Source organism: Electrophorus electricus, chromosome 2 (assembly GCF_041902795.1).
Source record: "Electrophorus electricus isolate QZ-2024a chromosome 2, ASM4190279v1, whole genome shotgun sequence".
In the NCBI taxonomy this organism is placed as follows: Eukaryota; Metazoa; Chordata; class Actinopteri; order Gymnotiformes; family Gymnotidae; genus Electrophorus; species Electrophorus electricus.
In genome coordinates, this window is record NC_137498.1 from 22,385,001 (window position 1) to 22,410,000 (window position 25,000).

Consider the following 25,000-nt stretch of genomic DNA (forward strand, 5'->3'; position numbering starts at 1 on the left):
GTGTGTGTGAAAAATAGAGTGTGAATGTGTGCGTGTGCGTGTCTGTGTGTGTGTGTGTGTGTGTGCGTGTCTGTGTCTGTGTGTGTGTGTCTGTGTGTGTGTGCGTGTGTGTGTGTGTGTGTGTGTGTGTGTGTGCGTGTGTGTGCACCATGTGATTGTGCGTGTCTGTGTGTGTGTGTGTGTGTGTGTGTGTGTGTGTGTGCGCGTGTCTGTGTCTGTGTGCGTGTGTGTGTGTGTGTGTGTGTGTGTGTGCACCATGTGATTGTGCGTGTCTGTGTGTGTGTGTGTGTGTGTGTACATGGTGAAGGTCTCGTCTGGACAGAGTCACAGGTATGATGCTAGAGTGTGTTGTAGAGAGGAGCTGATGATGAAAAACTGTCATTGTCCCTTTGGCCTTTGGTTAGCCAACAGTGATTCTTTTCCCAATTCATTTGTTTTCATTCTCTTTTGTACCTTTTTTTGTTGCTTGGAAACAGAATGTATGAGGCTACATGCAAAAGCTGAGGGTGTTTGGAGGAACTCAGTGAGTTTTATTGCTGTTCTGGAAGTTAACACGGAGACAGCGAGTCTTCTGTTTCCCCTCGCTTTTTCTGATGCAAGAAATGACAGCTAATTAGCACAGTTTTCTGTTGAGAGCAGAATCTAATCCAATAAAGCATTCAAGTCAGAGAACGACAGAGAGAGAAACAGAGAGAGCGAGAGAGAGAGCAACAGAGAAAGAGAGAATCATTGTTTCTCTGTTACGCATCATAATGTCTCTATAATACTGAAGCTGCTCATCCTTCTGTTACCAAGAACCCATCACTCCCTCTGCTGGTCTCTGCTAGCTTGCCCCAATGCTTCAGGCAGAATGATGGCCTTGTGTGTGTGTGTGTGTGTGTGTGTGTGTGTGTGTGTGTGTGTGTGTGTGTGTGTGTGCGCGTGTGCACGCCACACGTGAGCATCTGCGTGCATGCATGCGTGTGTGTCTGTGTGCGTGTGTCTGTGTGTGTGCGTGCGTGCGTGTGCGTGTGCGTGCGTGCGTGTGTGTGCGTGCGTGTGTGTGCGTGCGCGTGTGTGTGTGCGTGTGTGTGTGTGTGTGTGTGTGTGTGTGTGTGTGTGTGTGTGTGTGTGTGCGCGTGTGTGAGAAATCCTGGGGTGGTCCAGGTAGTGCAGACATTCTACAGGTTGTAGCTGTAGTCAGGGCAGTGTTAGGCTGTGAGAACGTTCTATGCATGTTGTGAGAACGTTCTGAGTGGTCAGCAAAGCCTGCTACATGTAAAGGGAATCAATAATTAGGAGTAATTAGTGTGTTCACATCTCAAATCTCACTCCCATCACACACACATGCTCACTAAGTCACTTAATCTCTGAATAGGCTCACCCAATACACACACACACACACACACACACACACACACACACACCCAGCACAAGAAATCACACACCACAGTGGTGAAAACACTTTGATGTAAGAGGAGTCGTCCTGGACTCAAAAGCATAAAGGCACTGTTTTAAGCTGTCTCTCATTCTCCCTCTGTCCTCCCTCCGGTCCTCCCCCTTTCTCTTTCCTCTTTCCACAGTGGCTGTAAGACACACACAGATGAATGGACAACAGCCCCCCCCCCACCCTCCTCCACCCTCCTCCACCCTCCTCCACCCCTCTTCTCTTTTTTAGTCTTCCCACCCCTGCGTTCTTTGAGCGTAGCTCAGTCAATTCTCTAGCCCTGCAAAGGAGGAGGAAAGAAGGGAAAAAGGGAGGAGAAAAAAAAAAGCACCAAATGTTTTGGGCTGTCCGTAATGAGGTAGTGGAGCTCATCAGGGCCCTGTCGCCGGCTATCTTTGGCTTTTGTTCCGTCTCAATGGCAAAGCTCGCTTTGAAAAACTGAAAGGCAACTTTTTTTTTTTTTTTTGAGAGAGAGAGACAGAGAGAGAGAGAGACAGACAGAGAGAGAAAGACAGACAGAGAGAGAGAGAGAGAGAGAGAGAGAGAGAGAGAGAGAGAGAGACACACACACACACACTCCATCCCTATCCCCTTTCATTGCAACTCTAAGCTGTTGTTCAGAAAGGGCTTGGACATGCAGTATATTGGCTTGAACAGGAGCTACATGTGTTCAGCTTGACTTGCTTTTTCTGCTTGGCTAATGCGCTGCCTGCATGTGTTTCTTATTAGTCACGTGAAGAACCAAGTTATGCTTGATGGTCGATAGTAGTGACTATTAAGGTCATGACGTCATGCAAAACTACCACTTTAGTGGGATGTGAATCTTAAAATAGGTCTGGTATTATAAAAATGTGTGTGTGTTTGTGCGTGTGTTTGTGCGTGTGTTTGTGCGTGTGTGTGTGTGTGTGTGTGTGTGCACGTATGTGTGTGTGTGTGTGTCTTGTGGGGAAGGGTGCCCATGAAGGGTTGAAGATGAAGCTCTCTGAGGAGTTATAGGTCCCTAATGAACCCATCAGAGTCCATAATCATGCAATGATCCACAAGAGGACACATCTCCAGCTGATTATATATAACTGCACTCTGATTGTTTCTTAGCTCTTCCATTTACTCCTTGCTCCCAGTCGCCACTGAACCTCCCCTTTCTGAGGGACGTCGAGACAACCCACCAGCTGTCAATGCACACTTGGGTGGGGGGGGGGGGTTGGTTGGCGAGACAGGAGAAAAAGAGAGGGACAACCTGATTTGGCGTTCCGCCGTCACCATGGCGTCTGTTTACTGGGCGACTCGTCGAGGAGGTCGCGCCGGGCTGATGAAGCGACACTCTCCCTTTTGTGTCGTGCCGCTTGCAGTTTGTCAGGCTGTCATTACGCCCGATTCAACCAATCGGCTCGGGCGCGGAACTCTGAGCTCGGGAGAGAAAAGTTGACAGCGCTGGAGAATGGCAGAAGAGCGCAGGGAGATGTGGGGGGGGGGGGGGGGATAAGAATATATCATTCCTCTCGCTCCATGTGGGGGGGGGGGGGGGGGATAAGAATATATCATTCCTCTCGCTCCATGTGGTGATTGCTAATTATCCCCGGTTCAAGGAGGAGGGTGGCGTAAAATTCACTGATTTCATAATTCGCTAGAGCTGTCATTGAAGGACTGATTCAGGCAAAGGCCTCTTCGAGTAATGCCACATATTATTACTCCTGTTAAAAATAATCACCCGTTCTTTTCATCAGAGCTGGGGGTTTTTCTTTCTTTTTTTGGTCATCTCATGTCTCTGGCATTCTGTTCAGTCTAAGTGTTTCTCAGAGCCGATATACTCTCATGTTTGAGTGCCTACCAAACCAGGAGACTCTCTGGATATAGTGTTGAAATTCCTTCTTCACCATTCTTTAGAAGCTCTAAACTGGAAGGAGTGTACTCAGTTGCGATTTGAAACCTGTGAAAGTAGTCACTATGCTTATTAAGAGTCTTTTAGCACACTCTGAAATAGTGGTGTTACAGGTGGTGTTGAGTTGGATTTCATTTTATCCAAGTGAATCAGATTGCTCCAGTCAGGAATCTATGTAAATCCCGCAGGCCAGGGTTTAGAATCTAGAAATACAGAAGCTTTTGAAGAACCTATAATGTTTAGCAAATCATGCCTAACATACTGCGGGTTTTTTGTAGGTAAACTTCTGTGGAGTGAGCAGTGGGGCTCTCTAAAAGACCAGGTAATCCCTTGTCTTTAGGTAATCTGTGACAGAGCTTTGCAGTTGGAGGCCTCGCCCTAAAGATGCTCTAATAGAAGTTAGGCAGTACATACCTATGAACTTTGAATAACACCCTCTGTTCTTCTATTTAAGTGTTTAAGCATATGTTTGGATTTGGTGCATAGGAACACTGCCAAACAGTCAGTCTGGACACTGGAATAGACTTCCGCCAGTGGGAAATGGAACCTGCAGGAAAGTTATTTTACATGTAAGAGTCCTCTGACTAGCTGTATCTCTCTCTGTCCCTCACTATGACTTTGTGTGTGTTACTTCCAAACAGTTACTAAATAAAGGCTGGGGAAATATCTAAAAATACTCTCTTTGCAGTGTGTATTGTAAGAAGTAAGTGGAAGAAGAAATATTTTCTGACTCATTACAAACCTGTGCTTTTCAACATTCAGTGGATGCTAGTGTGTGTGTGTGTGTGTGTGCATGTTTATGCATGTATGTATGCGTGTGTGTGTGTGTGTGTGTGTGTGTGTGTGTGTGTGTGTGTGTGTGTGTGTGTGTGTGTGTGTGTGTGTGTGCGCATGTTTGTTGGTAGGTACCCAGTTGGTGCTGGCATCTATTCACACTCATGTTTGTTTTGAGCCCAACATCCTGTGCTATTGAGAGCCCCTGAGAAGCTAAAAACAACCCTGCACCACTGTTTGATCTGTGGACTTCAGACCTGGGTCATTTCTATTTTATCCCCCTTTTCACTCCTGCTTTCTGCAGATTGAGCGAACCTGGAGCAGAGGTTGCCGTGAATATGCTGTTCGATGAGTTGGCTTACAGACAAAATGATGGTACACAAGTTCATATTCCTTAGCTAGAATGCAGAGTATGTGAACTGTCTGACTGTGCCTGATAGAGTAAGCCTGCATATGTGGGTATGTGTGTGAGTGTGTGCACACTTATGTGTGACTCTGTGTGTGCACATGTGTTTTCATGCATGTGTTTGTGTGTGTGATTTTGAGGCTTGAGTGAAATGTAAGTAAGCTATTTGCTCTCTTTTTAGCTTCAGTTTTACGCTCCCATCTTAGAGCCAGGGTACCTGATGCTAAATGTGCTATCTGTGTGTCTCTATACTAACCAGGCCAAGGGTGCTGACTTGTGCAGGAAGGTGACCCTAAGCAAGACTTGTGGAACCATCACTGACTGCACCTTCCAAAAACTCTGTGAGAGCGTGAGTTGCAAACCAGTTTTCTATTAAACACTGTGCAACTCAACATTTGCCTTTTACTGTCCTACCCTCAGAACCTGAAGCCACAAACATCGCCACAAGAGGAAAAAAAGACAAAAAAAAAGATCTGAGAATGTTTTTTGGACCAGTTCTCCTAATTTTTTCCAAAGTCTTCCAAACTGCATCCATCTTTAAAAGTCTTGAAGGTAGGGCTGTACACGAAACAAAAGAAATCCAGTTTCCCTGTTTGGCTCTGTTTCCTTTTTCAGGAGTCTGGCCCATTTGGCTTTGCTGATGACATGCAAAAGTTCGGAGGAGTAGCCAGTGTAATAGTCAAACCACTTTCAACGCTTTAAAATCATAGCGGTCACATGCTCTGTAGGTATATACTAAGACTTTTCACACCATATGACACAGCTGTATCCTCCACAGGCGGCTGGTCCATTTTGGACGCAGTTGCTTTGTCCTCTCTGCGTATGGCCAGCCTCTTCCAACATTAAATTAGCTGAATGTTTTGTTTAAGTATACAAGAAAACAAATGGCAACACATGCGACGCAACACATGTGAACTGTATTGTCTGCATTCCAAAGTTATTCTAATGTTCTAAACAAAACAAAAAAAAGAAGAAATCTTGTTTTATCCCTCTAAAATTTAGTGTGTCACTATTTGCTGTCACCGCATAAGCAGTACATCCATGTATTAGGTGAACTGGAACTGTCTACATATGCAGGTTTTTTGTTTATATATAACTAATAAGTCAACAACATGCTGGTAATGACTGCCAATGTGGATGTGACCTGCCGAGAATGCCAGACTACACGTGGCCTGTATGATATAGCACGGATGACCTTAATGTCTTCTAATGTCTGCAATTTTTACAGTTATATCAAAAGAGCATACAACCCCAAAAATGTTAGATTGAAAGCTCTTTTCACAGTAAGGGCAGCACTAAAGAAAGCAGTCTGTGGATCTAGGATTCAATAAGGCAGTAAAAGCATACAGAAGAATTTCAAAGGCACATTTTATTGATTAGCATTGGCTGAGTCTGCATGGTCTGCAGAATACTGCATGCTTTTTTAAAGACTGAACAATTACTGTTTATATCATCTGGAGTATATATGAACTTGTCCTATAAAAACAAACCTCTGTATGGGAACTACAGCACAAGGAGCAGCATCAGAATATGTCGCTATCTCACCAGTAGCCAGCAAATGACATTTTCCACATCCATTTGGCAATGTGGCCATTTCTAAAGCTGCCTTTAAACAGTCTGTACCCAAGCCCTGCTATTGTCCAACAATCCAGCCCCATTCACATCAGGGAACGTTGTTAAAAGCTCCGTAGGAACCCTGACCAGATGAGGATGATCAACCAAAGCCCAACTGGGCTACCACTTCTCCTCTACAGAAAAACAACTCTTGTGCAATACATGAAATACAAACACAGTGAATCTGCTAAGGTTTCAAATGTTCTAAATCTGTTCAAACATTTATTTGGCATTTCTCATCAACCCTGACACGCTCTGGAATCGGTTCTGTTTTTCTGTTTTTCCACACCGGTCGTCATCCTTTTCTCGGCTGCTGTGTCACACCACACGTTTTATATCACATACGGGGCTTTGCTGAGTTTAACTGTTTGCCTGTTAATTGTCCCTTTCATCTCATCTGCAGGTCTTTCTGCTCAGCTTAATGAGGCCTCTTGCTTGGTCTCATTGCGGTGGGGCACGTCAACACAGCTCTGGAGAGGGAATTGCGGCGTGAAGACTGTTACGTTCTCACCTGAGATTTCAAACCGCTGAACGGACTTCTCTCTCTTCCATTGTCTGGTCTGCTTATCACCATGGCCTTGGCTTCAGCACACCTAAACAAGATAGGTGGGCACGTGCACCTGAGAGGGAGAGAGAGAGAGAAATTCTCACATCAGCCTTGGATGTATATTACCAGTTGCACTGTTGCATGTCATACTTCTTTGTTCAGAAAGGGGAGAGAGAATCAGCAAGGCGTTCTCTAATGGAGCCGAATCTCAGTGTCCTTCAGGCTTTAGAGAGTGCTGTTCACTTCCATCCACTCTGAGCGTGTGTGTGTGTGTATTTGTGTGTGTGTGTGTGTGTGTGTGTGTGTGTGTGTGTGTGTGTGTGTGTCTGTCTGTCTGTCTGTGTGTGTGTGTGTGTGTGTGTGGTGCGAAAACGTATGTGAAGAGTCCTCAACTTTCTTTATCTTCATGGCCAGACTAATGCAGTCGGGACAATGTCAGCACGTTTTAATGTGCCTTCCTGCTCGGTTACAACGTGGGCACACTTGTGCTATCTCAGAAAATGACGGGAAAGGTACGAGAGAAAAGGCGGAAGAAACTTGAGGGGAGAGCAAAAGAGGAGAAAGAGGGACATGGCCGAAAAAGTAAACAGGCGATGTGGGAAACATTAGACTAGACATACACTTCACATGCTACACAAACGTGCTCCATTCTCCACACACGTGTCTTTCATGGTGGAGAGGGAGATCTAAGAGACATGTATATCACTCCTTTTAGACTCTCCTGCCAATGATGACGAGCATAGAGTCAAAATCATTTAACAATGGATTGTTAAAATTAAGTTGAAGCATTCAGCGCTTGCGTGTGCACGTGCGCGCCTCAGACCTCAGGCGCAAGCGATTATCCTCAGCTGGCACGTCATTTTGACACGGTCATCATCCGCAATGTGCCATGGTTGAAAGTTGGACCGAGGGACCAAGCCAGGCGCCTCATTACACTTATTGCCATCTTCTGTGACCAAAAGGTCAAGCATATGCATACTGCCCCTTGGAGCACAATGAGCGACAGAGTTCAGTGTACATTGTGACACTGTAAACCAAAAGCCATAGTGGTGTCATACATGTAGCCTGCCATCATGGCAAGTGGTGCTGTTGCATCCTAAGCTACCTGTTCATCCACTCTTGCCCACCTGTGCAGTCTTTCCTGACTCAGAATCTCTCTATCTTACCCTTGCAGGTGAGGGTGGTAGTGTTGGCAGAGACCCCTCTGCACCTTCTGTTCGACTGGGGCCCTCTCTCAGGGAATGAGGAGCGGGACCGCCTGATGCTCGATGCGCTTGGCCTGTCCAGTGTGAGTACTTTTGCCACAATGCAAACTAAATCTAACTGTTTCAACATATACCCATGTCAGTAGAAATAGGCTATTTAGATAAGTAAAGAAAAAAGGTCAGATTATAGCCAGGTAAAAGTCTGTTACGAGACTATATGCTAGACCTTCATTATATTATTGTACAGAGCTTTCTGGCAACAGAAAGATGGTTGCAGTAAGTAACAAATGCTAGTCAGGAGCAGTGATGTTTAGTGATGATTAATCAGTACTGAAGCAATTCAAGAGTCATTTAATAATTTGATTTACTCTACGTGCCTTGCTGTCTCTGTGTGGAGTGATGGTGTTCTGCTGCTCTGTCTATATTACTCTGTGTGCCAGTGTTTAGGAGGCAGGGAAGAGGCTAACATTGTCCACATCCGAGGAGGAAAGGTTCGCCTTACAAAGGGCGCTGTCCCGACTAACGGAGATGCAGACAGAGCACTGCTGGGTTCAGGGAGAGCGACGTCAAACATGAACACATACACACACACACACACACACATATACACACACATACACACGCACACTCGCACACACACACACACACACACACATATACACACACACACATATACACGCACGCACGCACACACACACACACGTTTCATGTGTGGTGGCGTGTAGGCCCATATTTTGAAAGAAAGAACAAAAAAAGCCTGGAAACACTGCGGGATTACAGTTACACATTTTTAGGATAAAGGTGCAATATTAAATAAAGTCAGAGCATTCCAATAATATAAAAGCGAGACATCGACGCCTGTTGCATCGCTTTCAGCAACAAGAGTATACTTCCAGCGTTATGTAATGATCAAAACTTCTAAAGTAAACAGCACAAAACGGTATTAAACTGCATTTGTTTATAATAAAGAACTGCCCGAGACTGGTTTATGATTTGTGTATAATGTGAATAGATCACGCCAGAAACCGACACTTCTATAAATTTTACCCACTTCCTTTCCCCCCAAAAAACGATTCTGCTTAATTCCCGAACGTGTGGTCACTCAGTCACAGTTAAAGCGTGCACATGTAGCATGAATACTCAACAGCACATGACATGAAAAGTGCAGAGGACACAACGATACCACTGAATTTAATAATATTTCTTTGTTTCAGTTTTTTCGAAAATATCGTAATAATCATGCCGACCAGGCTGTAACTGCGTATGTATTTGTATGTGTGATGTGGTTCGTGACTAAGAATGTCAAACTATATAGAATACTACATGTTTACCGACAGACAAAAGAAAAATAGAAGGTACATAGCGCCCTCTAATGGTGATTTCGAAGAAGGTAGGTAAGGAAAATGCTGGATGTAAAACTAATATTTAAGGCAATATTTATTTGAATAATATACTTTTTGAGCCATGTTGTGTATTTGAATTAAATTCGGATATGTTTTATGTAGGCCTACTGGTAACCAGTAGAGCGTCTTCTCATATTTACATGGAACATAATGATTTTTCTTTTTATAAAGAGGCGGCGTTCTTGTAAGATTTTACTGTTAAAAGAGAGAAATATGACACATTACGTCAGTCCATCTTTCTATACCATAAATATATTGTTATTCACTTCAACAGTATGATGTATTATATCCCATAATGCATTTATGTTCAGGTTCAAAGCAAATACGTAATTCGCCTAAACAATTGTACCAGAACTAGCATTGGGCGATAAGCAGAGGACCAGTTCACATGCACTCATAATTTTAACTGCTCCTTACTAACATTTATTTCTTTAAGGAGCCTTGAGATTAAGTTAAATTTAGCTCAATAAACAACAAAGCTAACTTTAGCCTTGGAGCCGAGCTGTTCTAGACATTTTGTTTACATCTGTTTTAAGGTATGTAGCTATTTCATTTAGATGCGATGGGAGCTGTCTTCGTAATAACTCACCATAAAGCAATAAATGTATATCCTATTCCACTGTTGTTTGAGCAATAACAGTCTAAACTTACAGATGCCATGTTGCAGGCCATTGCTTCTTGCACCTAGAGTTTTGTTTTGCCAGGGGAGGCAGTACACCTAATAGTTTCCTTCAGTTTTCTAGTATATCAGAAAATATATATATATATATATATATTCTCGGTTGCACTCAGATTACAGAAAATAATTTTAAAGGCCATTGTTTCTAAACACCACGTTTACCGCGCCGTAATCCGCCCATTGCCTCTGTTTGGTTGTTTCGCCTATAGGCCATCAGATGGCAGCAAAAGACTATTATGTAGGCTGCACGTGACCATGTGTTTAGTGTTTTTGTTTGTGGGTGACGTTATGACATGCTGGCAAAGGGAACGTCACCGCCTTAAAGGGAGATGAGGGGAAGAGGAGCATCCTGTATCGTCTATAAATCAAACTAATGTGCCTCAACCCAGTTCACATGGATCATTAAAATGGCCATAAAGTGGTGGTTTTGCTTATTACAGTGTACTAGCATGTAGATACAGCAATCCATATGCAAGCACTGTGCGTATGCAGAATGTGCTGTTGTGAATGTTTAGTTTTGTCCAGTCATCGACAGCTTCTAGAGTCAAATCTTGCAAATAAGATGCTAATTCGGTTTCTGCTGTCTTAGAAACTCGAGTCCAGTGCTTACGACCTCCGTGCTCTACTTCGTAGAGATGATAACGAAAAGGGACAATAAAATGAAATAAGAAAAAGAAACATGGCTGATGGATGACGCCGAAACGTGTGATGCAGAATCTTGGCTCATTTCGTTGTTGCAGTAGCGTCATCTAAACGTACGAAAACTCCGATCAACTCCTTGCAGCCTCCCACTGCCGCCGTCTCGCCCAGCTCCTTTAAGCAGGCCTCCCTTATAACAAAGGAGGCAGTAAAAGAGAAGTGGACCGGGGGAAAGGTTTGTCTTAAATGATACTGCCAACTGGAATAAGAATGTTTCATTCAGAAGCGTACTGTGATGGTACAACACCGCAAGGTTACATCTTCGGCTGCAATGGACCAAATTACAGAATCACGGTGCCACAAAGCCACTCGTGTGCGGCGTATCTCATTACTCTCAGAGCAGTATCTGGTTTGTGGTCACCGGCGGGGGGTGGAAGCTGGTGAATGACATCCTGAAAAGCATGTTTCCCTGTATATAGTATCTGCATCGCTCTCCCACAAAACTGAACTGCACCCAGGTACGATTAGCTGTCCGTCAAATAAGCCTCGACGGTCCGCGGCGAGTCTCGGCGCGCGTACCGATCACCGATTACGACGAATCGCGACGCGCACAGGTGGAGCGGGCGCGCGCGTTCCTCCGCGCAGCCCTGCACACCACGAGGACAAAGACCGTGCTCTAGTGGGTAGGTGGGTTGAGGCGGAGGGAGGGACGGAGAGGAGGCGGCACGGAAAATCTTCAGTTATGAACGGAATGACGTCATATATTAAAAACGCTCTCGCGCTAGCAGAAGGGGGTGCGTCATCCGCGTTCAAGAGCTGGAGGAAACTTCGCGCGGGATTAAAGGGCCAATGTGGAGAACTTCATCTTAAGGTACAGTGGCATTGTAGGGCTACTTAATGACACATTGCGTAATGTGTTTTTAAAAGGAGAGAATGACACACACAAAAAAAAAAAATTACAATAGCCTGGGAAATTAATAGCCGTCCATTTATTATTAGCTTGTTAGTCAAAAGATTCTGGTTCAAGTGAAATATGGCACAAATTCGTTATTATTAAATTTAACCTAGAAGACATCTGTTTCTGTTCGTGGTGTATCTCCGACATAACATAAATGAGCATTTAAAAGTATAACATGTGGCTAGCCTGAACTATATTCGGCAATCTAATCTAGCGATAGCAGCTCGCCTGGCGTGTCTGAACATGCCCTTGTCTGACTGGGTACTGTACATTGGTGCTGTGGCCCTTTAAAAGGCGATCCCATGCGGAGCGGCAGCTCTGACGGCGTTGGTCTTACGTCTCCTTTCTCTCCGGTCAAACCATTGTAAGTTGAAGTAGAGCTCGCCGAATGCTGAAGGAGGATCGGGACTGCATAGGATTTAGCAGCTCTGTTTGAGACAAGGCGTGCAGAGAAGGACCTCACCATTCGGATCGTTGTTTTTCCCGCAAAGGGACTGCGCTTCGAACGCACGTTCGTGTTTTTGGGTAGACACCGTCAGCATAGCTTTGCTTCTTTCTTGCTGGTCAATCAACTTAAGAGTGAAAAGGAAAACGGCAAACGTGTTGCCGTTGGGAGGCAAACGGCTGCACGAGAGCAGCAACATTCTGGCTCGTTTCATTCCTTTCATCTGACAAGACTGCGTCTTTTAAAACCAGTATAGCATACGAAATTGGGTTTACGAATTGAATCTCCTGTGTCTTTGGTCCTAATGTGGTTGTATCGCGACTTGCCCATCGAATGGGACGTTTTCGTGACGCTGATACGCTTTCTCTGTGGCTATTGGCGAGGTGCGCTGGAGATATATAGTTGCATTACATCAGTGCTTGGATTGATTTTGAGTGCGACACAGCAACGCAAACCGCTCTGCGTGGGGGAAGGTTGTGGGATCTGAACGGGTCTCGGTGAATGGTGTGTTCCCGTTCCTTCATTTAATCACAAAACCCTTTTTAAAAGAGCACAGTTGTACCAAAAGCTAAGTAGCTGCTTTAATTTAGCCAGTTGTTAAAATAATATATATATTTTAATGTTGTGTATGATGATTACCAGCTTTTTAATTAAAAACTTTCAATAGGCATGTATATTTTTTTCAAAAATACAGGACTGTACAAGTCAGTACTGGGATCTGCGCTGAACACCAGGTTATACTGATCGTGAAGACGCATTCATGGAACGGGACTTTGACAGCGTACCTGTCTAACTTGAATAGAGAGTTGCGTGGAGCGATATATGTTGGATATTTCAATGGCGGAGACCACATCCCCAGAGCGTCTGTCCTCTCTGGACGTCGCCATAGATCCGGACTTCGAGCCTCAGAAACGACCGCGATCTTGTACTTGGCCATTACCTGAGTCCAGCTCGGCAAAGCCTGAAGCCAGCGACGCGGGCGTTATCCCCGAGGAGGAATATGACGAGGACGACAGCGCAATGGCCATCAATCCAAACGACGCTGGAGCTCGGGGCGACAGCGGCAGCGCCGGTCCGCTGGTTAACGGAGTGCACTCCAGTGGAGGTCCGGAAGCTGCGGGTTCCCCGCTTTCTTCACAGTCCCAGATCGCTGCTAAGCCAAACGCCGGGGTGAGCAGTCAGGGCAGCCAACAGCAAACCCCGCGCAAGTCATCCTCTCGCCGAAACGCATGGGGCAATCTTTCATATGCAGACCTAATCACCAAAGCTATAGAGAGCGCACCCGACAAGAGACTAACCCTCTCTCAGATTTATGACTGGATGGTCAGAAGTGTGCCATACTTCAAAGACAAAGGAGACAGCAACAGCTCCGCTGGTTGGAAGGTGGGTACATGTTTCCGTATGTACATATTAACCCAGTGTTAGAAATTCGGTACCAGAAAGTGGTGCGCACACCGCGATCCACGCACCAAAACAAAAACAAAGAACACATGTTCTGGTCTGTGGCAGCTGTTCGGGACAGGCGCGCTGTCGCACAGAGAGCGCGTAGAGAAGTTAGATTTATGGAGCCAAAAGTTAGATTTATCAAGCCAGTGGCGGTCCAAATTAGATCATAAGTAAACAAAATAAAAACATTTGCGGTTGAAAATAAATTAAACCTAGGTTATGGTAAATTGGGTCGTCGCAGTGTATTTAACAGTTAGTGTATGGAGAACTGTTATTGACACCTTTCGTACACCAATCACGAAGCGAGTTTAGAAATTGTGCTTTTACAGTGATCCAAATTCCATACTCAATAGGTTGTAGACTGTATGGGCTACGCATCGTTGCTAATCTTAGCACGCACGTATCTTACGTAAGATTAGACAGGGTGAACTCAAGTCTGTTGACTTCAGGTTTTGAATTGTGCTGGGTTGTATGGCAAATCAGTGGAGGTACTGGTTAACACTCCGTGTGCAATAATACCTTCAGGCGGGATGTCGTGGTCTCTCACGTCGAGACAAAAAATAATTGAACGTTTTGTGTGCGTGTGATTGTGCGTTCGCGGGGGTAGGCCACCAAGGTGAAGACGCAGCTTTGCAGAAGGCTTTAGACTTTAAACGGTCATGAATACGAAATTATTGCTGCCTTGCCGACAGCAGCGATTATTTCACTGCAGGAATCATTGAGCTCAGCGCGCCAGCGTCACCGGGCGCAATCTGAAGCCTATGTCATGCAAACGGCTGGATGTACCTGAAAATCTCTAATAAATTTACTTGTCTAAGCGACACCTTGTGAGAGCGTGTCTGCAACAGAGCGCATGCGCATAATAGTGTACGATTCCGTTTATGTAACGTGGCTGATGTGCAAAAAAAAACCCCTGCCTGGCCATGTTCCAGTGAACCTGATGCACGCGCGTGTTACTTCAGCGATTCAAAACATGACACACATTCCAGCCCACTTACAGCTGATGCATGGAGAGCATGCAAAGAAACCTAGCAACCATAAATGCCTTAAAAGTAAATGTAAATGTAGCGACCACACATAAGATAAACCTATATGCAAACAAACATGGACCTGCACCTCAGTTTCAGTATGGAATTTTGAGTGGAGCGAGTACCACACTGAACGCTGCCTCTCTCTCTCTCTCTCTCTCTCTCTCTCTCTCTCTCTCTCTCTCTCTCTCTCTCTCTCTCTCTCTCTCTCTCTCTCTCTCTTATTTAAGATGATCTTAACACTTCAGTGCTTTTGGGATACAAGGCCCTGATTGATAAGTGCAGGAGAAGCCTGGATGCTACCACATGCCTACATAGCGTATGTGCTGCCAACATCTGAACTGAAAATGGAGGACATTAGAGCTTGCCTTCTGTGTGTTGAGCCCACATTAGGGAGCAGAAACCCATTCCTCCTTGTACGTCCTCCATTGCTTTACAGTTTGCGCCTCGGTCCACAGAAAAAGGTATCTGAGCCACCTCGTGTGTAACACCACATTGTTGTGGTTGTGGCCCAGTGTGAAAACGCCTGAGTGAAGGACAATGATACCACATGTTCCAGAACATGTTCCTTCCTCGAGACGTTACGGAAGAACTGGCACTGTGCCAACATGTCCAATTAAGGCTGAAGAAATAAAAGCCAAGGAGAGAGAGTGTGTTGGGGATGGACTGGGTTTGAGGTTTGTCTTATAATGTGTATACTTATGTTCATGAATTTGGGTGGGTAAGATACTTTAAATTAGTGGGATAGCAATCAGCACTGACAGCAGTCATGTGATACCTCTGGACAGGTCCATATTAAACTGTGAATCAATGGAGGTTTTTGTGCTCTGGTCTTGAAGATTGAATTGCACTGAAGGAGAGACACAAAAGAAAATGAGAGACATAGATCACTCGTTCTTCCCGTGTTGATACAAGAGACGACATACACGGTGGCCAAAGATAGATGAAATGTCACAAGTCTTGCAGTGGCGAGTGGTTCCTGTCCAGTTAATGAGAGTGTCCTGATGTCATGAAGCACTTTCCTTTGTTCTAGTGGGATGCAGTGCAGTTGGAGAGTAGGGGGAGGGGTACAGCGGTCAGAGCAGGTGACGCTGCGAAGCTCTTAACCCCGCTAGTGTCCACTGCTATTGTATACTGTAATGGACACAAGGGGGGGCATGCCACAGAGGAAGGCATGCAACGTGGCATGCCAAATTCACACTCTTGATAGTGTGTTGTGTACAATGTGTGAAAGAGAGAGAGAGAGAGAGAGAGAGAGAGGGAGAGAGAGAGAGAGAAAGAGAGAGAGAGAGAGAGAGAGAAATTAAAGTAAGATAACTTCCTCAAACGGATTGAGTTTTCCTGGAGGGGTGGAATAGGTGAGAGATATTTTACTGATTAATCACCCCTTTACACAATATACGGATAATCGTTTCAGTGCCACATTATCTGCTCTAAACCCTGCTCAAAGTCAGGCCTTCAATTATTCACTGCTTTAAGTAGTAGTTCGGGTGCTTTTATTAATTTTTAAGGGTCAAGCACACTCACACATACCCCCCCCCCCCCCCCCCCACACACACACACCATCTAACCTAAATCGTTCCTAGCCCCTAACCACACAGAGTTGTTTGGGGTATCTCAGTTGTGTTTATATCTAGTCTGGCTAAGCTTGGTTCAACCAATCAACAGACCTCAACCAGCACCACTTTGTGTTTCATGCTGAATCAAACAAGCTCACATAAGTTCGTGACCCACTCCATCAAAAGGACCATGTGTTCCCCTTTTGTGCTCTTGGCTACTGTGCTGAGGTCAGTGAAAGCGGTCAACTCCTATTGGGAAGAGGGCAGAGGACACTTGCAAGACAGCACTGGAAAGAGGCAGGATCAGCCACTGGGCTATTTAAAGCTTTTCTTGTAATCCTGTCATTGCCTTATGGGTGTGCGCTTGAATTTATGGCCTCTACCTCATTGGGTAAAAATGTTACACCAAGTGGCACATGTGAACGATGTATGCTTGAACACATGCGTACTCACAGATGCAAAAGGAACAATACAATACCAAAATAAATGTGCTTACATGAGGCAGAGACTGCTCTAATTAAGTTTAAATGACTGTTTTCTCTTGAGGACTGAAAAAGTGAATGTGTGTGTGTGTGTGTGTGTGTGTGTGTGTGTGTGTGTGTGTGTGTGTGTGTGTGTGTGTGTGTGTGCGTGCGTGCGTGCGTGTGTGTGCGCGTGCGTGTGTGAATAGGTCTTTGGGATGTTCTCTCTACTTCCATATCTCGCAGCCTGATTCTCTCAGCCTGGTCATAGTGATGGTGTGAATAATGCGTTCTTTCGTGCTGTCATGTGATTGGTGGATGGTTGCCATGGCTGCTTGTGTGTCGTGTAAGGTCACAAGAGGGTGAGGTGGTTTGGGGCGCCTCACCGACTGGTACTGTGACCACAAAAGCATGTGTGTGTGAGGGAGACGAGGGAGAGAAAATGCGAGCGAGCGGGAGGTCTGGGTGGAGGAAGTCAGTGGGAGATCTGCGGGACGGTCACTGGTGTCATGTGCGTTGGCGTAGAGCCTGAAGCTCGTTGGCGGCATCCGCAGTGAACGTAGTCTGACGAGTGTCACAGTCGCGCCCCCCCCCCCCCCCCCAAAAAAAAGAAACAAAAACAATTTACCCATCCGCCCATACACTCTGATAAATATATATGGCACAGAAGCAGTAGTAAGAGAAACAAACACACCCGAACAAACCTGCAGACAGGCTTTTCAGGAACTTGTGATCACGACATGATTATTTAAAGGCACACAGATCAGGGAGTCTTAGAAATTCCATCGGTGTATTAAAGACATGTTAAGACTTTCGGACTCCAACCTTCAACCTTAAACCTCCATTTAATCTCTAGCCCTGCCTCTGCAGGGATCCCTCATCCCCGTCTCCTCTGGAGGACGGGGGTAGTTGGGTAGTTGCCCCACGCTCCTAACCCAAGGCTTTTCAATGTTTAATTTATTTGCCTCCTGACTTGTCTTTGCCAATTATACCCAAGTGCCACAGTGCCGGCGCTGACCAGGGGCAGCTAAATTGTTTTTTTAATTAAAAATTAATTGGATACAATAAAGCTGGCATTCGGTTTCAGGGGCTCCTGACCACACAGAGATGACGGTGATGGAAGGCGACAGAGCTCTCTGTTGAAAAACGACATCCCTGACTCGAACTCATCTTCCCGGCGAACATTAACGCATCAGTTGCTGCAGAGTGAGCAATTACTGACCTGGTTGCCATGACGCAAATGGTTTATCGAGGTGATTGTGTGGGGAAGTGTGTGTGTTCACTTTCGATTATCATCAAGATTAGGTCGATTACCCTGGATTAGTGCAAGATTATGGGAGTTTTAAATTGTTGCCTCCCAAGTTCAACCCTAAGGTCTCTTTTCTCAGCATAGAAACAGACCTCGACTTCATTAAAATAATGTTAAAACAACTATTAAAATAAAAGCAACTATATGAACAGACACTAGGTATTACAACCCTGTCTTAAGGGAAGCGACATAAAAGACTCACAAAGCCCAAATCCACCAAATGTAACCCTAGGGCAGATCTGGGGCCAGTGTGTAGAAATACCCCATCCACATCTTTACTCTGCTCCAGTTTCCAACACATAAGTCAGGTGCTTTTCAGCCTTTAGGCTACAACAAAATCTTAGTCTGGATGGATTTCCCCAAGGACCCCCCAACCTCTGGGTTAGGGGAATTAATGATCCTGAATATGGATAATAGACTAATGAAAAAGGTTCATCAGACAGTCACAAACTCTGCCCCGCCTGGACTGGGCACAGGTGTGGCTCGTATCTTAAATCAGCCCCTTGTGCAGGATAAAGATCTAGTGTGACCTCCTGGAGAAGAGCTGAGCTCAGCGGAGCTGGACAGCGAGAACAATGGGGAAATGGAGTCCATGGCTGGAAGATTGATGGTATTTGTGTTGTTTTCCCAGCTTTGGTTTATACTGGTTTGAACCTTTGGCATATTTCATATGAGTATTTTTTTCCTTCATATGAGTGTTTATTAAGACATTGCCTGGTTGTTGGCTGTCTGTGATATCAGTGTCCACTTCCTTTTTCAGGAGCCAGGCTTCTGTGGCCAGACGCCACTCCTTGACTAAACAAATGTAATTTTGTTTGCAGAGATTGTGCGTAAGCATGAAATGTGTTAGTCAAAGTCGCAATGTACACATGTCTACCTCGCAACGTCCAGGAAAACCTCACAGGGAGAAGAAGTCACTCAAGTCCCCTTTAGATTTGGGCAGGTCTGACCTTTGCTGCTCTGTAGATAAGTGGTGCTGTCTGAGTCTGAACGTCCTCCCTCAACCTTCCCCACTAGAGCTGTCCAGACCTCAGGTCTTAATTCATCCCACCAACACGCAAAAAGGGCCAGACACTCTGGCAAAGACAAGAATAACTCTAAAGGGGCCCTGCTGAACAGTTAAAGTTTCATTACAACCGCCCCCCCCCCCCCCCCCCGTGTGTGTGTGTTGTGCTCTCGTGTACTTGTGAGGATTTACAGTAAGACTGCAAGAGGAATTATTGTCTAAATTATTGTCTAAATCACAGTTCACATGTGAGCAATGGGTGTGAGGTGAAGGTTGAACTGCATCACGCAGACTTATATCGACCAGACTTATATCATCTTTGTTTCCCTCGCTTCCTTATTACTTTATTGCTGTCTCTCCGATAATGCAGATGTACCTTGGAGCTGATGTCACAGCATCTGCTCATGGCACACACCCAGTGCTCTCTTAGCTTGTGGCACGCTCACTGCAAGAAACGCTGGGTGAGGGGCCAGGGGGTGGGGGTTGGGTCTGAGCCCCAGAGATTGCGAATGGGGGTCGCGTTCTGGCGTGTGGCTAACATGTTTGTTAAGGCCAGCACCCCTGCGTGCTGTCGGGGTCCTTTTATCACCTTTCTCTCCACTTTCATTGATTGCACACCTGTCTTTGCAGTGACCCTGAGGGTCGGTGTGGTAACAGGGCGGTCACGGGAGGCCAGCTGCAGGCAGTATCAGCTGGGCTCAGACGCCCTTTCCACATCCTCACGGGCACCAGCGTGTAACACACATTTGAGGTGGGCGTCCCATTCTGACTACAAAGTCTAATTGGATGGTTTTACTTGGTGAGGTCTCATCTTCTACACACACAATTTGATCTCATTGGATGTGCACTGGAGCATTTATGAGGGCGTGAAATCGCTCCAGACGGCATGGCATGTTGAAGGCATGCCTGCCCAGACCGTTATCACTCTTCCTCTTTCTGTTTCCAGCCTGTCTGCAACTGTCCAGCTGTACAACAGTCAGACTGATGGTTTCGACACTTTTTAAATCAGCTCACGCACTGTCGGTCCGTAAAGCCAGGCTTCTTGGCATCTCTTTATGTTCTCTATGAACAGACTGAAGCTTCATAAGCCACAAGTAGGCCCTTATCATGGACATGCAATGAATGCATACAAGCAAATTATGAGTGCATGGGTTCACATGCAGAGGTTTCACAAGCCTACACAGGTTTGAAAATGTGGCACGTGCAAGCGTGCGTGCATGAGGACAAGCAATGTCAGCCTGGTCTTACAGTAAAGCTTCAATTTCCTGCTCACCAAAAGAGATCAGCGGGTATGCACACACACACAGACACGCTAACGCAGCATACTCTGCATTAAAACAGCTATAATAAGAGGTCTTTTCTAACGCACAAGGCCTCCAAATAAACAAATAAGCTCAGTATCAATGCATTCACCAACATGGATTCTCACACTCTTAAATCCCATTTGCAGAGCGCACGGCATCGCAGGGTACAGCAGATTTGTCGTCTCCCCCATGCAAGCGCATGTGCTCTTTAAAACGCACACAGAGGGTGTACGCAGGCCCGTGCAGTCTGCTAGTGCCCTGCTTCTTAGACGTGTTGTTCCTGTGTGTTTGTTGTTTTGGCAAACATTCTAATGAATTTATTCTCTGTCAGCACAGTTGTCTTTTGAACCAAAAGTTTATCAGCGAGTTTGCTCACCGTGATATTTTGTGTCTGCAAGTTCAGTATGTGTGTTTGCATGTCACAGTGGTGTCTTCTGCCACATTTTCTTTCTCTCTCTCTCTCTCTCTCTCTCTTGCTCTCCCACAGTGAGAGGTCACACTTTAACTCTTATACTTTTTCTTACACATTATGAAAAGGAAGGGTACATTCTGTGCAATTTCACACACACACACCCCTTCTACAAACATACAGTCTGAAGCAGCAGAGCCCATTAAAACAGTTAAAAGAGCATGGTTCAGGTAGAATGGTGTGACATTGTGATATGCCCATATTTTTTTTTCCTGAGGCTGTTGTGATGGCACCACTCATTTTGCCTGGGCAAAGACTGTTTTATAGTGTAGAGCAGCACAGAGCAGTGTGGAGCTCACTGTGGAACCAGGCGCTAGCTCCTGATCTCTGTTAGATGCCTGCTCAGTGATGAGAGAAGGAATGTGATAAGAGCGACCACTCTGACAACCCTGCCCAGCAGGGCCGGGCTATGGTCACATAGGGATTTATGGCCACACCCCTGTCAGCTGGGCGTGCTTTAAGGACAGCATGCATGAGTGCACTCAGAGGGTTGTTGGTTAAGTGTACACTCTGCTGTGGAGGGTTCTAAGGGATGCGATAACAGTGTCTCAGGGCTTGGATAATGACACAGTGACCCACCAGGACATTGGATAGAAATCCCAACATGGGGGACAGCTCAGAGAATCTGTGTGGATATTCCAAGAATCTCTCAACTATTGTGATTACTATATTTAAATGTAGCTCAACAGCTGTTCATTTTCATGTCAGGACCTCATTAAATGATCTCGAATTCATGTCAAGCAGGCGTTGTGTTTCCAACTGTACACACATGACTGGATGATTATCTTTCTGGTGGTGTCATCTCTGCTTGCCTGAGAGAGCTTTTAGCCTGATGAATTTACTCTGTGCTTTTGTGTGTGTGTATGTGTGTGTGTGTCCTTGTGTGTGCATGCAGAGTGCATACAAAACTGCACTTGGCTTCACTGACATGTACTGTACCATATGTACAGTATTTCTGTGTCCTTGCACTCGCACAGCCTTGTGCAGCAAACATCTATGCTTTATATAACCCCCCCTCTCTCCCTCTCTCCCTCTCTCCGTAAATATGGGTTAGTGTGCCTTCTTCCCGCCTCCTCTGCCTTTGTTTCATTTTCCTGCTCCCTCTCTCCCTCTCTCCCTCTCTCCCCTCCCTCGCTCTTCCTGCAGCTGTGCAGAGGGGCCCGAGCTTTTTTCACGAGTGCTCAAATTGCCACAGCCGCCGCGCAGGCTGTCCAGAATACCGCCACTTCAGACTGATCGTTAAGACCAGTAGCTGTGATGTGTTAGAAGAGACCTTTTGCTCTTCTTCGCTTTTAGAACATGTCTATAAACTAAAGCATGTTGCGGAGCATGTCTAGGGTATGGCAGATGATTCTGTTTGCTTCTGTGGCTTCAGTCCTGAGGTATTGTGAGCATGTGTGTTCAGGAAGGGGTTGGGGGTATCATAAGCTCTGTGTGCTGCCCTGTACAACAGATTTTCAAGAGTGTGTGAATGTTATGGTGCTGATCTATTAGGATTAGGGATGTAAACTTGGCTTAGTCATGTGCCTGGTCATATGAGTGCAGTGTGTGTGTGTGTGCTGTGTGTGCTGTGTGTGTGTGTGTGTGTGTGTGTGTGTGTGTGTGTGTGTGTGTGTGTGTGTGTGCACGTGTATGTGTGTGAGTGTGTGTGTGTGTGTGTGTGTGTGTGTCCACACATCAGAGGATCATCAGCTACATTTCATGGCACCTACCACACCATCACACCTGCTACACATAACCTGAGAAGAACACTCCCAGCGGGGGTGAGAAGGAGAGTGAGTGAGAGGTTCAGTGGAGGTTCAGTGTAACTTCAGCAGATGCAGAGAGCAAAGGTAGAACCGGGAAGAAAAGCACCTTTTATCAGAAAGATCTCTTTCATTCACTACTCAGATGGGTTGTTGAGGTCATCAGACTGTTGCGATCTGTCATTTAACCTCCCAATGACCTTACTTCATGGACTACATTGTTTATATAAGAGGTTTTTCATTAACCTAATATTCATTCCTTCTAAATATGAGTGTATCTTGGAGCACGACAAACAAGGTTCACTGTTCAAGAAGATTTGCGATTCAGTTGATCTCACCAGTGCGCCGCAGAAGTGATGTGTGGAAACCGCAGAACTCTGGGAGGGGGTAGTGAACCCAGTCGTGTTACGTAATTCACATTGCTATGTGGTGTTACTGCTATAATTAGAAAGTCCAGCTGGAAGGAGGAGAAGGTGATGTGCTGTGGAGGACAGTGTGAGCGTATGGGTGTGATTGGCAGGGGAGCAGGCGCAGGTCTCCGTATTAATCTTCTCCAAGTGAGCGGCCTAGTCATTAGTGGCCTGCATTAGCATCACCCTGTCCTGCTTTAGTTCTATCGCCTGGGCTCAGTGAAACTCTCTGTCTTTCTGTCTTTTTATCTGTTACTATGCCAGCCTTTCACCTTCTTGCTATGTTTTGCTCCCTTTCAGACTCTCTCTTTCAGTTTCTTTCTGCCTGATAACTGCAAAACTGTACGGAGACGAGGGAAACCTGTGCTGAGGGCAGCCAATGCTATTGGCTAGGCAGCACTCCTCCCACATGTCTGATTGGCCCGAACACTCAGTGGGGCACTCAATCAGCGCAGTGGAAGTGTATGTAGGTCACTGTGCAGTGGGGCTGCTGTGTGTGTGTGTGTGTGTGTGTGTGTGAGACCGTGTACTCTGGCAGCCCTCCAGCCTTCTCCTTCAGAGTGAGAGAAGAGTACTGAAGGGGCGGGGGAGGGAGAGAAGGAGAGAACCAAAGGAGAGGGAGCGCTAACTGTGAGAGCCCAGCTGTAACTCAGATAGCAATAAAACAACACCACCAGCCTTTAATCACCCAACAGTGACTTACAGCATAATTCACACAGCTTTCGCAGCTATCTTTTTATGCAGAAAGTCCCACGCAGTAACTTCAACATAGTAGTCAATTAAGCAGTCTGACTTTGTCAGTGATGCTGAGAGTGTCTTGTTGCCAAGAAGGGGGATACTTGCAGAACAACGACCAGTTACCATGGTGACAGGTCAGACCAACTTGCTTTCCAACTAGTGCACAGAAATACAGCAGGGCCCCATGGCATGTTGGCTGCTACCTTGGCCCCAACCTCTCGCTCTCTCTCTCTCTGGTCTTTCTAAAGTAATTGGAGTATCACTGCTTGCAGCGAGCGTTTGGAAGAGAAGTGATTTAATATGAGACAAGAATGGGATGGGTGGGGTCCAGTGGAGCAGTAAAATCCTCTCTGAGGGTCTGTGCCCTAAACATGGCCCACCTGCTCAGACACCAGCCAGCTGCCACATAGCTCAGAACTGAAAATGTCCAGTGCAGTAGATGCCATAGCCGCAGGGAACTTCCCAACGCAATCAGCTGAACAATCCGAAACATCTTCCAACCTGCTTGTATCTCGGCGCAAAGCCCAGTTGTTCTAACTCCCATCCCCAAACAGTTGTCTAGACCGAATGCCAGACGGCCAGACTAAACACTCTCTGACGAGCTCCGTCGTCTCTGTACTTTACAGTGAGCAACCTCTAAAAGCAAACATGCGTGCACAACTATGCACTCGCACAAAGCCACATAGTGCTCTGCTGATGAATTATTCAGCGAGGGCAGTCTAAGTATGCGCAGATTCTTCAGCCAGATTTCATGCCTCCCACACACATACTGCTTTACAGTATGTCCACAGACCTCAACAGTCCGTAACCCTGTTGCTAATGACTAATATGGATATAACCCATGACTAATACGGACAACCGGATTGCCATATCTAAGATAGAAATGGATTCCTCTTTGAAGCATAAAAGCAGGAAAGATGCAAAACCTGTGGTGACATGGGTCAGTGAGGTTTCACAGGCACCAACGCAAGCCACAAATATCCTCTTAAACCATTGTGTGCTGTACTTAAAAGACTTAAGGTCACACCTGTAAATGTGCAAAAAGAACAAGAGTGAAAGAGAGCGAGAGAGAGAGAGAGACAGAGAGGGAGAGAGAGCGAGAGAGAGGGAGAGAGAGAAGCAGGGTGCACCAACAAGTCAGTTTCGATGTCTCCCAGACAGTGGGCTAAAAGGGACAGAAGAGCAAACACACAGCCTTCTGCTAGATCACTGGCGTCTCGTGATCTAACCACCACTCCTATCTGTCTGGAGGTCGAATATAAACACATTTCCTTTTTCCACTGGTTGTTTAAAACCACAGTGACTCAGCTATTGTTCTGGGAATACCTTGGGTGCATATATGTAATAGTATACACCTAGTGTAGCTGGGTTTGACTGGACAAAATTACTAGAGGGAGTATCTACTGTGCAAGCATTAATAGAGGACTTGTAAGACAGGAACTGAATGTGTGGCAGTGTGTATTATGGAAAACACTTACTTGATCAAACACAAGCAATTGCAGGTTTTTCCCCAGTTCACACTGCCCAAGCTGACATGTTGAAAGCTGCGT

At 45.8% G+C, this 25,000-nt stretch overlaps 2 protein-coding genes across 5 annotated transcripts in view; both read left to right on the forward strand.

Annotated features, from left to right (window-relative positions):
- Nucleotides 1-8,794, forward strand: part of afg1lb (AFG1 like ATPase b) — a gene marked incomplete at its 5' end in the record, with an annotated part of 18,857 nt that extends 10,063 nt beyond the window's left edge. The window contains 6 exon segments of the mRNA XM_081706089.1: nt 3,792-3,874; nt 4,384-4,489; nt 4,751-4,834; nt 7,468-7,608; nt 7,821-7,934; nt 8,299-8,794. Of these exon segments, the coding sequence (XP_081562215.1) occupies nt 3,792-3,874; nt 4,384-4,489; nt 4,751-4,834; nt 7,468-7,608; nt 7,821-7,934; nt 8,299-8,427 (657 nt within the window).
- A 2,510-nt stretch (nt 8,795-11,304) lies between these two features.
- Nucleotides 11,305-25,000, forward strand: part of foxo3b (forkhead box O3b) — a 30,634-nt gene continuing 16,938 nt past the window's right edge. The window contains exons 1-2 of one of the 4 annotated variants that reach the window (XM_027015517.3): nt 11,305-11,443; nt 12,670-13,358. In XM_027015517.3, the coding sequence (XP_026871318.2) occupies nt 12,798-13,358 (561 nt within the window). In that variant the 5' untranslated portion in view covers nt 11,305-11,443; nt 12,670-12,797. Of the gene's footprint in view, nt 11,444-11,664; nt 13,359-25,000 lie in introns of those variants that run through there. The other 3 variants (XM_081695606.1, XM_027015516.3, XM_081695605.1) reach the window with 3 other exon arrangements.